The 12680-nt window shown below is 41.8% G+C and overlaps 1 protein-coding gene across 1 annotated transcript in view; it reads left to right on the forward strand.

Annotated features, from left to right (window-relative positions):
• The window catches only part of LOC119296997 (cinnamoyl-CoA reductase 2-like), a 4026-nt gene extending 1110 nt beyond the window's left edge, over positions 1-2916 (forward strand). The window contains exons 2-6 of the mRNA XM_037574970.1: positions 624-793; positions 1577-1762; positions 2011-2176; positions 2344-2533; positions 2616-2916. Coding sequence (XP_037430867.1) covers positions 624-793; positions 1577-1762; positions 2011-2176; positions 2344-2533; positions 2616-2805 — 902 coding nt within the window. The 3' untranslated portion in view covers positions 2806-2916. The remainder of the gene's footprint in view (positions 1-623; positions 794-1576; positions 1763-2010; positions 2177-2343; positions 2534-2615) is intronic.
• Positions 2917-12680: the final 9764 nt, after the last annotated feature.

Below are 12680 nucleotides of genomic sequence, written 5' to 3' on the forward strand. Positions count from 1 at the left end.
ATTGTATATTTCATTCATGTCCTCACAGTCATTATGGTGGCTTTGAAGGGCCAGTTCTTTTGCTAGCTTTTTTGGGCCAGAATAAGCTACCCTCTACCTAGCTTATTCTAGAAGCCAAACCAAAATTTTCTTTTTAGAAGCCTACTAGTCAAGTCTTAACTACTAGGTTTCTAAAAAATAAATTTGTTTGGGCTTCTAAATAAGCTAGGTAGGGGGGCAGTTCATTGCAGCTTATTTTAGAAGCCACCAAAAGAACTGGCCTGAAGTCCTGGAGTCTTTACTGTAAGCTTCGTCTTCATTTCTTGTACGCCTGTTATCATCTCCGTGTTTAATTATACTCCAGTGCATATCCTTCTTGTTCATGATAGGTTTTCATTCTTGTGTAATATAAATTCTGACTTAGATAGAATTATATTCTCATAAGCACTTGAAAGGGTTCCTAGAACAAAAGTACACGATACTTGAGTTGGCGTGTGCAAGCTAAGCCATTGGTCCTTGTGTTTCATGGAATTTGAACTAGTATATGGCCGCATGGGCTAAGAGTGTAATTCGGGTGCGGATGTTCTTATCATGTACTCACACTCCTCGTATAGGTGAATAATTGTTAATAACTTCTATCTTAGGTGATCCAAAGAATGCACGTCTCAAACAACTAGACAAGGCCCTGGAAAATCTCCGTTTGTTCAAGGCAGACATGCTTGACTACGACGCAGTGGCAACTGCGTTTGTCGGGTGCGATGGTGTCTTCCATCTTGCCTCTCCAGTGCCCATAGACAGGATGGTTGATAAAGAGGCAAGCAATGAAATACATTCACTTGAGGCTGGTTGGCTGATTTTCAATCTTACAATCTAGTAATTTGTTGTTACGATCATTTACATGAAATATAATTGACGTAGTAAAATTAACACATTTCAAATTAAACTAAAAATTAGATTTAAATTTAAGATACAAACCAAAAATAGAAATCAAAAACTCAGTAAAAAAATGTATTATTTGTGCACAACAAATTAGGAATTCTGGAAAGAAAAATGGTTTGAATTTGATCTTAGTTTAATTCATTAAGACTTAGTAGATTGCATTTCAATTCTAAATCGGAAAGAAATATGAAGAAAAAAATGTAATATAGAGAATAATTGTAATGATTTCTAGGATAAAAACATTCATTCTAAAGTAAGTGAGGGAAAGTTATAAATTTTATTCAATCTAATTAGTTACTATGTTCATAAAATGTTGACATGGCCACGTTAGGAGCCGCATGGTCATGTTAGACGGGGCACTCTGTCAGAATGTGTATATTCCTTATGTCAAGTAAACGACAAAATGATGCACAAATTATGGGTAAAGATAAGGAGGGTGGTAAAAAATATATTTCAGCACTACACAGGTAGTGGTGAAAAGTAGTATTCAACATTTTCAATCTATACCTGCAACAACATTAGGCCTGGTCATAATAACATTTTCTTAGGATGTAAATATGTTTTTTATGAGGTCAAGTAAGATTATAAGTATTACAAGCTCACTCTTTCTTAGGTACACATGTAATTCTTAATAAGGTCCTAAGTTTGAATTGTGCAGAAAGAGATGATGGCTCCTACTGTTAATGGCACCATGAATGTACTTAAGGCTTGCTCTGCTATGAGCGTTCAAAAACTTATTGTGGTTTCATCCGGCGCTGCTATTACTTTGAACCCAAATTGGCCTCTAGATAAACTGAAAGATGAGAATTGTTGGTCAGACAAAGAGTTCTGCAAGGAAAATGAGGTTAGCAACGATGATTAATTATAAGATATTCATGCACCAAGTCTCCAGAGAGATTGATATTCATGCACCACGGAACACATGAAAACATGTTGATGTGTACCTTAATTAGTTTCTTTATGTGAAAATACAATATTTTTTATATTTCATAAATCCTAAAATTGTGCAAGATCTATAAATGGTTTGTAACTTATTCCTAGAGATGGCCGTTGAGAGGTACTAGGGTAGGAGGACTAACTTACTTCTGGCAGATCTGGTATGCCCTTGCCAAGACGGAAGCTGAAGAGATGGCCCTCGAATACGCAAAGAAAAATGGATTACATGTCATTACATTTTGCTCCGGTGCGGTCTTTGGCCCACTGTTGCAGGCTGATGTGCTCAATATTACCACCAAATTCCTCCGCTATATCATAAAAGGTTTAGTGGTGATCTATTCATCATGTTTTCTCAACATTTCTCTTCTCATTTATCCCAAGGATTACATTAGTACTACATTAGTTCAACAGAGGAGTTCAAGAAATAGATAAATTATTTTCTTCTTCTTTTTTACCCTATTATATCTCCATTAGTTGGATTAATTGCAGGAGGTCCTGACACAATAAATAACAAATTCTGGCCCATAGTAGACGTCCGTGATGTTGCTGATGCACTACTGCTGTTATACAACAAGGCAGGACCATATCAGAGGTACATATGTTCAGAACACCAAATCGACATAAAAGATTTGGTGGATTTGATGAAGAGCATGTACCCCAGCTATAACTATGTAGACAAGTAAGTCATATCAGCATACTTTCATGTTTGTAGTTATGTGGTTATTATTTCCACCAGATTTTCACCACTTTTTTTTGTTTAGACTGGTTGATGTGAATTATAAGCTTGGGATGAATTCACATAAACTTAAGAATCTAGGATGGAAACCGAGGAAGTTGGAGGAGACACTTGCAGATAGCGTCGAGTCATATGAGAAATCAGGAATCCTTAATGCGGAGGAGGAACCTTGTCGTGTTCCGTATTTCTACCGTATGCCACCTGTCCTGGAGTGAATGGACATTGTTGTTCACCTATTGTCGTGTCATGGTTTATGCATTTGCTTGAAAGTTGAAACTTCACCGGATGTATTTCGTAAAACAGAAATAAGACTCATGAGTTAACCATGTGCATATGTTTATCTATGCTTGAGATATCCAATTTCCAACCCTCAAGGAACCAGATGGTTCATGGTTCAACCATGCACTCAAAAAACCAGTTACCACACAACCTCAAAGTCTCAAAACCGTTTAATTCCTGCCTCACCCTAGTAGAAACTGCTTTCCACATACGTTAGAGGTTTTGACTGAGTTACCGCGTCATTTGAGGGCTGCCCAACTCGCCGGTAGTGGGTAACTAACGTGTGATGTCTACTACGCAACTTCTTCTTGTAGACTCGTGTTGGGCCTCCAAGCGCAGAGTTTTATAGGACAGTAGCAATTTTCCCTCAAGTGGATGGCCTAAGGTTTATCAAACCATGAGAGGCGTAGGATGAAGATGGCCTCTCTCAAACAACCCTGCAACCAAATAACAAAGAGTCTCTTGTGTTCAACACAACCAATACAATGGTAAATTGTATAGCCGCACTAGTTCGGCGAAGAGATGGTGATACAAGTGTAATATGGATGATAGATATAGGTTTTTGTAATCTCAAAATATAAAAACAGCAAGCTAACTAGTAACAAAAGTGAGCAAAAAGGGTATTGCAATGCTTGAAAACAAGGCCTAGGGTTCATATTTTCACTAGTCCAAATTCTCTCAACAATGATAACATAATTAAATCATATGGAAATCCCTCAACGTGCGACAAAAGTCACTCCAAAGTTCCTGTCGCAGAGAACATAAGATGAAATTACTTGCAGGGTACGAAACCACCTCAAAGTTATTCTTTCCGATCAATCCATTGAGCTATTCCTATAAGTGTCATAAACAATCCTAGAGTTCATAGTAAAATAACTCCATATTATACACATCAATCAACCCTAATGTCACCTAGATACTCCAATGTCACCACAAGTATTCGCGGGTCAATTATACGATATGCATCAAACAACTTGAGATTCATAATATTCAATCCAACACAAAGAACTTCAAAGAGTGCCCCAAGATTTCTACCAAAGAATCAAGGACGAAAACGTGCATCAACCCCTATGCATAGATTACCCCAACACCTCGGGAATCCACGAGTTGAGTGCCAAAACATACATCAAGTGAATCAATAAAACACCCCATTGTCACCACGGGTATCCCGCACAAGACATACATCAAGTGTTCTCAAATCCATAATAGTATTCAACCCGATAATAGTGAAACCTCAAAGGTAAAACTCAATTCATCACAAGGAGGTAGAGGGGGAGAAACACCATATGATTTAACTATAGTAACAAAGCTCGCGGTACATTAAGATCGTGCCAAATCAAGAACACGAGAGAGAGGGAGATCAGACACATAGCTACTGGTACATACCCTCAGCCCCGAGGGTGAACTACTCCCTCCTCATCATGGAGGCCGCCGGGATGATGAAGATGGCCACCAGTGATGGTTTCCCCCTCCGGTAGGGTGCCGGAATGGGCTCCCGATTGGTTTTTGGTGGCTAAAGAGGCTTGTGCTGGCGGAACTCCCGATGTAGATTTGTTTCTGGGGGTTTCAGGATTTATAGGAATTTTTTACGTCGGTTTCACGTCAGGGGGGTCCACGAGGTCGCGGCAAGACAGGGGGCGTGCCCTAGGGGCGCACCCTCCACCCTTGTCGTTGCCTCGGGACTCTTTTGGCCCAACTCTTGTGCTTCGTGGGCTTCTTCTGGTCCATAAAAAATCACCATAAATTTTCAGCTCGTTTTTGGACTCTGTTTGATATTCCTTTTCTGTAAAACTCAAAAACAAGAAAAAACAAAAACTGGCACTGGGCTCTGGATTAATAAATTAGTCCCAAAAATAATATAAAATAGCATATAAATGCATATAAAACATCCAAAACAGATAATATAATAGCATGGAACAATAAAAAATATAGATACGTTGGAGACGTATCAAGCATCCCCATGCTTAATTCCTGCTCGTCCTTGAGTAGGTAAATGATAAAAACGGAATTTGTGATGTGGAATGCTACCTAACATATTTATCCAAGTAATCTTCTTTATTGTGGCAAGAATATTCATATCCATAAGATTCAAAGCAAAAGTTTAATATTGACATAAAAACAATAATACTTGAAGCATACTAATAAAGCAATCATGTCTTCTCAAAATAACATGGCCAAAGAAAGTTATCCCTACAAAATCATATAGTCTGACTATGCTCCATCTTCATCATAGAAAGTATTAAATCATGCACAACCCCGATGACAAGCCAAGCAATTGTTTCATACTTTTAATGTTCCCAAACTTGTTCAACATACACGCAATTCATGAGCGTGAGCCATGGATATAGCACTATAGGTGAAATAGAATATGGTGGTTGTGGAGAAGACAAAAAGAAGGAGGTAGTCTCACATCAACTAGGCGTATCAACGGGCTATGGAGATGCCCATTAATAGATATCAATGTGAGTGAGTAGGGATTTCCATGCAACAGATGCACTAGAGCTATAAGTGTATGAAAGCTCAAAAAGAAACTAAGTGGGTGTGCATCTAACTCGCTTGCTCACGAAGAACTAGGGCAATTTGAGGAAGCCCATCATTGGAATATACAAGCCAAGTTCTATAATGAAAATTTCACACTAGTATATGAAAGTGACAACATAGGAGACTCTCTATCATGAAGATCATGGTGCTACTTTGAAGCACAAGTGGAAAAAGGATAGTAACATTGTCCCTTCTCTCTTTTTCTCTTTTTTTTGTTTTTCTCTCTTTTTTTGGTGGGCTTCTTTGGCCTCTTTTATTTTTTTTGTGGGCTTCTTTGGCCTCTTTTATTTTTTGTAAAGTCCGGAGACTCATCCTAACTTGTGAGGGAATCATAGCTTCCTTCATCCTTTCCTCGCATGGGACAATGCTCTAATAATGATGATCATCACACTTTTATTTACTTACAACTCAAGAATTACAACTCGATGCTAGAACAATATATGACTCTATATGAATGCCTCTGGCGGTGTATCGGGATGTCCAATGATCAAGAGTGACATGTATAAAAATATGAATGGTGGCTTTGACACAAATGCGGTGTCAACTACATGATCATGCAAAGCAATATGACAATGATGGTGCGTGTCATAATAAACGGAACGGTGGATGTTGCATGGCAATATATCTCGGAATGGCTATGGAAATGCCATAATAGGTAGGTATGGTGGCTGTTTTGAGGAAGGGTATATGGTGGGTTTAATGCACCGGCGAAAGTTGCGCGGTACTAGAGAGGCTAGCAATGGTGGAAGGGTGAGAGTGCGTATAATCCATGGACTCAACATTAGTCATAAAGAACTCACATACTTATTGCAAAAATTTATTAGCTATCAAAACAAAGTACTACACGCATGCTCCTAGGGGGATAGATTGGTAGGAAAAGACCATCGCTCGTCCCCGACCACCACTCATACGGAAGATAATCAATAAATAAATCATGCTCCGACTTCATCACATAGCGGTTCACCATACGTGCATGCTACGAGAATCAAAAACTTTAACACAAGTATTTCTACCAATCCACGATTACTCACTAGCATGACCCTAATATTACCATCTTTATATCTCAAAATAATCATAAGGAATCAAACTTCTCATATATAGTATTCAATGCACTTTATATGAAAGTTTTTATTATATTCCTCTTGGATGCCCATCATATTAGGACTAAATTCATAACCAAAGCAAATTACCATGCTGTTTAGAAAGACTCTCAAAATAATATAAGTGAAGCATGAGAGTTCAACAATTTCTATAAAATAAAACAACCGCCGTGCTCTAAAAAGATATAAGTGAAGCACTAGAGCAACTACCTAGCTCAAAAGATATAAGTGAAGCACATAGGTGTAGGATCGAAAGTATGTCTAGAGGGGGGGGGGTGATTAGACTACTTGACCAAATAAAAATCTAGCCTTTTCCTAATTTTAAGTCTTGGAAGATTTTAGCAACTTAGCACAATTCAAGCAATCAACCTACACATGCAATCCTAAGAGTATAGCAGTGGAATGTAAAACAATTGCATATGAAGGTAAAGGGAGGAGTTTGGAGGGAGCAAACGCAATGTAGACACGGAGATTTTTGGTGTGGTTCCGATAGGTGGTGCTATCGTACATCCACATTGATGGAGACTTCAACCCATGAAGGGTAACAGTTGCACGAGTCCACGGAGGGCTCCACCCACGAAGGGTCCACGAAGAAGCAACCTTGTCTATCCCACCATGACCGTCGCCCACAAAGGACTTGCCTCACTAGGGTTGATCTTCACGAAGTAGGCGATCTCCATGCCCGTACAAACTCCTTGGTTCAACTCCACAATCTTGACGGAGGCTCCCAAGTGACACCTAACCAATCTAGGAGACACCACTCTCCAAAAGGTAATAGATGGTGTGTTGATGATGAACTCCTTGCTCTTGTGCTTCAAATGATAGTCTCCCCAACACTCAACTCTCTCTCATAGGATTATATTTGGTAGAAAGATGATTTGAGCGGAAAGCAACTTGGGAAGGCTAGAGATCAAGATTTATGTGGTTGGAATGGAATATCTTGACCTCAACACAAGTGTAGGTGGTTCTCTCTCAAAAAATGTATGTTGAAAGTGTAGGCATGTTCTGATGGCTCTCTCCACGAATGAAGAGTGGGTGGAGGGGTATATATAGCCTCCACACAAAATCTAACCGTTACACACAAATCACCAAACTCGGTGGGACCGAATTATAAAACTCGGTCAGACCGACTTAGTTCAAAATGTGAACGTTAGGATTTTTGGTGGGACCGACATGTCAACTCGGTGGGACTAATTCCATTAGGTTTAGGGCATAACATAATCTCGATGAGACCGATTACACAAACTCGATGGGACCGATTTTGGTAATAGACAAACAGAGAGTTGGTCAGGAAAACTCGGTGGGACCGATTCGCTCATCTCGGTTAGACCGAAATGTTACGAAGGGGAAACAGAGAGTTTGCATTGCAATCTCGGTGGGACCGATCGCTCATCTCGGTTTGACCAAAACGTTATGAAGGGAAACAGAGAGGTTGCAATCCCATCTCGGTGAGACCGAGATCCTTATTGCTGAGACCGAAGTGACTAGGGTTTGTGGCAGTGGCTATGTCAAGTGAACTCGGTGGCACCGGATAGAAGATTTTGGTGGGGCCGAGTTTGACTTTTGGTTTGGGACATATGTAGATATGAGAAAGTAGTTGAGGTTTTTTGGAGCATATCACTAAGCATTTTGAACAAATAACTCATTAAGCAACACCTCGCCCCCCTTCTAATAGTATTGACTTTTCCTATGGACTCAATGTGATCTTGGATCACTAAAAGTAAAATGTAGAGTCTTGTGCTTTGAGCTTGAGCCAATCTTTTGTCCTTAGCATTTTGAGGGGTCCACTTTCTAATCCATGCCATGCCAATCACTGAGCTTTCCTGAAATATTTATCTTAAAATAGCATTAGCTGAATGAGCTATATGTTGTTAGGAATTACCAAAACCACCCAGGGATAGTTGCACTTTCAATCTCCCCCTTTTTGGTAATTGATGACAACATATAGATCAAAGCTTCAACAAATGATCATAAGATTGAAAAACATCGTCGCTTTGAGAAGTATATGATAAGCAAGAGCTCCCACCTAAATTTGTGCATTATTTAAGATTTGCTTTTGAATGCAAATGCACAATCAATTAGGATCATGGGTTACTCTTTCATGTCACATACATCTTGGTGGAGCGCTCAAAAAGATAGAAATAAAAAGCATGAACTCATCACCAAGCAAGTGAATGATCATATATGAGATATAAAAGATAGTATCATCCAAACAAGCATTAAGGTAGCAAATGATCAACCACATGACCAAACAAGTATCTCACACAAGGACATAAAGTATCTCACACAATAAAAAGTTCAACCAAAATCAAGAGAGATAAAAAGCAAGACACTCTCTCTCGAAGCCTATGATCTATACATATTTCTCCCCCTTTGGCAACAAGTTATCAAAAAGTTTGAATATGCATAGTGCTATGCGTCTCTCAAGCTTGGTCTTCGGGAGGTGGTGTAGAGAGAACTCCAAGGACGAAGGCATCTGTTGATGTAGTTGGAGATGGTGGAGTGGGTGCTAGAGGTGGCACTAGAGCTGTAGCTGCTGGTGCTGACAATGTAGCTCTAGCATATGAAACTGGCACTGCAGCAGACCTCGGACCTCGTGGCACACGCTGAAAAGCATTAGTAGTTGCCTTTCCCCTCCTCTCTTCTGCTTCCTCCTGAAGCTGCTCAACTGCAGTCTGTATCTTAGTTACCTTGAGATCAAGATCATAATTTTTTGTCTCAACAATCCTCTCCAAGCTCTCCCAATTCTGAGTCAAGGTGGCCAAGCCCTTCTCAATCCTTAGTGTAGCTTGAATCAGATAGCCTAATTGATCTTGCTTGCTCTTCATGAAAACTTGAGATGCCTCTTCAACACTTGGCATCTTGGCAGCTTTCTCAGCCTTTGCTTTGGCTCTCTTCTCCTGTGCTTGAGCAGATGTGGGGTCTTCCTCATTCATCACGATAGTGTTGTCTTCAAATTCAGGATATAAGGGTAGATGCTCCTTATCCAGCAAATAAGTTCTTGTGCCCATCTTGGAGTTGATGAGCTCCTGAATGTGTGGAGCATACCCACAACTTCTCTTTTGATCAACATCTGTCCTCTTGATTATTTCTACAATCAAACTCATAACCTTGAACTTCTGAGGGACATCAAAAAGCTGTAGCAGGTTGATGGAATGTCCTTTGATCATCTTGTGATCTCCTGACTTGGGTAGCAGAGTGTGCCTTAGGATACAGTTGATAGTAGGCAGACCAGACAACAAGAAATGTATAAATCCAAGCTTGTGAGTCTCCAAAGCTTTATCAGGGATCTCTTTGTACATGTTTGCCATGGAGTTGTGATCCTTCTTCTTCTTGGCATACACATCCAAGTCATCCTCATATGTTCCTCTGGGGCATTGACCAGCTTGGCCCATTCTTCAATAGTGGACTGGTACCTTGTACCCTCAGACATCCATACTATCCTTTCATCTAGATAGAAGTGGGCAGTGGAGTAAAACTGCATGATCAGCTCATCATTCAGTTTGGTGAGCTTTTGTCCAACAAATTCATCTACTCCACATGCCTTGAAGCTGTCATAAACTCCTGGGAAGTGATCTTCATTCTCCTTGATGTATTCCCAATCAACCCATCTCATGTCACAAACAATGGGCTTCTTGTCGAGCAAAATTGTTGTGACGCCCACGATTCAATCGTACACTAATCATGCACGCAAATGTGTACGATCAAGATCAGGGACTCACGGGAAGATATCACAACACAAATCTACAAATAAAATAAGTCATACAAGCATCATAATACAAGCCAGGGGCCTCGAGGGCTCGAATACAAGTGCTCGATCATAGACGAGTCAGCGGAAGCAACAATATCTGAGTACAAACAAGTTAAACAAGTTTGCCTTAAGAAGGCTAGCACAAACTGGGATACAGATCGAAAGAGGCGCAGGCCTCCTGCCTGGGATCCTCCTAACTACTCCTGGTCGTCGTCAGCGGGCTACACATAGTAGTAGGCACCTCCAGTGTAGTAGGGGTCGTCGTCGACGATGGCGTCTGGCTCCTGGACTCCAGCATCTGGTTGCGACAACCAGAAAGAAAGGAAAGGGGGAAAAGGGGGAAGAAAGCAACCGTGAGTACTCATCCAAAGTACTCGCAAGCAAGGAACTACACTACATATGCATGGGTATATGTGTAAGGAGGCCATATCAGTGGACTGAACTGCAGAATGCCAGAATAAGAGGGGGATAGCTAATCCTATCGAAGACTACGCTTCTGGCAGCCTCCGTCTTGCAGCATGTAGAAGAGAGTAGATTGAAGTCCTCCAAGTAGCATCTCCAAGTAGCAACTCCAAGTAGCATCTCCAGTAGCATAATCCTACCCGGCGATCCTCCCCTCGTCGCCCTGTGGAAAAGTGATCACCGGGTTGTCTGTGGAACTTGGAAGGGTGTGTTTTATTAAGTATCCGGTTCTAGTTGTCATAAGGTCAAGGTACAACTCCAAGTCGTCCTGTTACCGAAGATCACGGCTATTTGAATAGATTAACTTCCCTGCAGGGGTGCACCACATAACCCAACACGCTCGATCCCATTTTGCCGGACACACTTTCCTGGGTCATGCCCGGCCTCGGAAGATCAACACGTCGCAGCCTGTCAGGACCCCGACTCAATGCCACATCGATCTAGCATGTAACACCTCATATCACTTTGCGGCCTCACGCACGGTATTCCCATGGGTGTCGCCTTACCTTAGCCCGGGACCGTTTGCGCCTTTTGGCACACGTATATGACAGTGTCGCTAGCATCCATATGATAAGGAGCCCGGGCTGACATGGCTAGTCGTAAACCCAAAGTGGCACAGACTTACAGGGACAGGCATCCATGACCCAGCATCGAACATGTCGGTCATCAGCGAGTGAATCCAGGCTGTAGCACTGGGCTAGCAGGACTCCGGTGAACCGGGCTGTAGCGGGCTAACAGAACTCCAGTATTCATCGCGTGACATTTCCCTGAAGGGACAGACACAGGAACGAAGAAGGACACATGCCGGCCAGCCTAAGTGTTCCGGAGCAGTAGCAAGCTACCATGGCTCGGTGGAAACACTAGGAGACATTTCCCGGTAAGAGAGGCTACTAAAGATAAACAACTAGATGGTCAGATCCCACACATACCAAGCATTTCAATAACATACACACAATATGCTCGATATGTGCAAATACAACATGGCATCACAACATGACTCTACGACTCAAGTATTTATTCAATAGGCTCCGAGGAGCGAGATATTACAAACAGGGGTCTCACGACCCAACATTCAGAGCATACAAAACAAAGCACAAGCGGAAGCTATCATATCTGAGTACAGACATCTATAAATGAAAAAGGCTGAGAAGCCTGACTATCTACCAAATCCTGCCGAGGCACAAGATCGTAGCTGAGGTAACAAGCTAAACGTCGAAGACCATGCGGAAATACTAGTGAGACTGAAGTCTCTCTGCAAAAACATAAAATAGGCAAACGTGAGTACAAATGTACCCAGCAAGACTTACATCAGAACTATCTATATATGCATCATTATCAACAAAGGGATGGTGGGGTTTAACTGCAGCAAGCCAGCTTTGACTCGGTGGCTATCCTGAACTACGACTGCAAGTAACTCTTTTGAGGTGGCGCACACGAGTCCACATATTCACCATATCAATACACCACTATGGATCCGCTCCCGTCTCCCTACGAGAACGCCATCCATAGCACTCACGCTTATCTTGCGTATTTTAGGGTATCCACTTCCACTTGTCTATGAACTGATATAAGCAACCCAGAAGTCCTTTTCCGTGGACACGGCTATTCGAATAGATGATGTTAACCCTGCAGGGGTGTACTTCTTCACACACGCTCTCACCACTTACCGCCGTTTACACGACATGTACTCGGCAACCTTCAAGCGGAAGCCCAACGTGGGTGTCGGCCACGGCCTGCCTAAACACTCGAGACTCTAGTCCAGGTTTATCGCCTATTCGGGTTCCATCCATGAGGAGATCCGGCCGGAGTTTCGCTCACAGCCCCAAGCGATGTGAACAGGGTTCCGTGACACCAAACAGGCGCCCGGTTTACCCGGCCACGTGCCTACTGCATCACAGCCCACCCCTACGGTCAGTGCTGCGCACGGCCTCCAGCATACTACAAACACCAGAAACTA

The sequence above is a fragment of the Triticum dicoccoides genome, chromosome 5A (assembly GCF_002162155.2).
Source record: "Triticum dicoccoides isolate Atlit2015 ecotype Zavitan chromosome 5A, WEW_v2.0, whole genome shotgun sequence".
In the NCBI taxonomy this organism is placed as follows: domain Eukaryota; kingdom Viridiplantae; phylum Streptophyta; class Magnoliopsida; order Poales; family Poaceae; genus Triticum; species Triticum dicoccoides.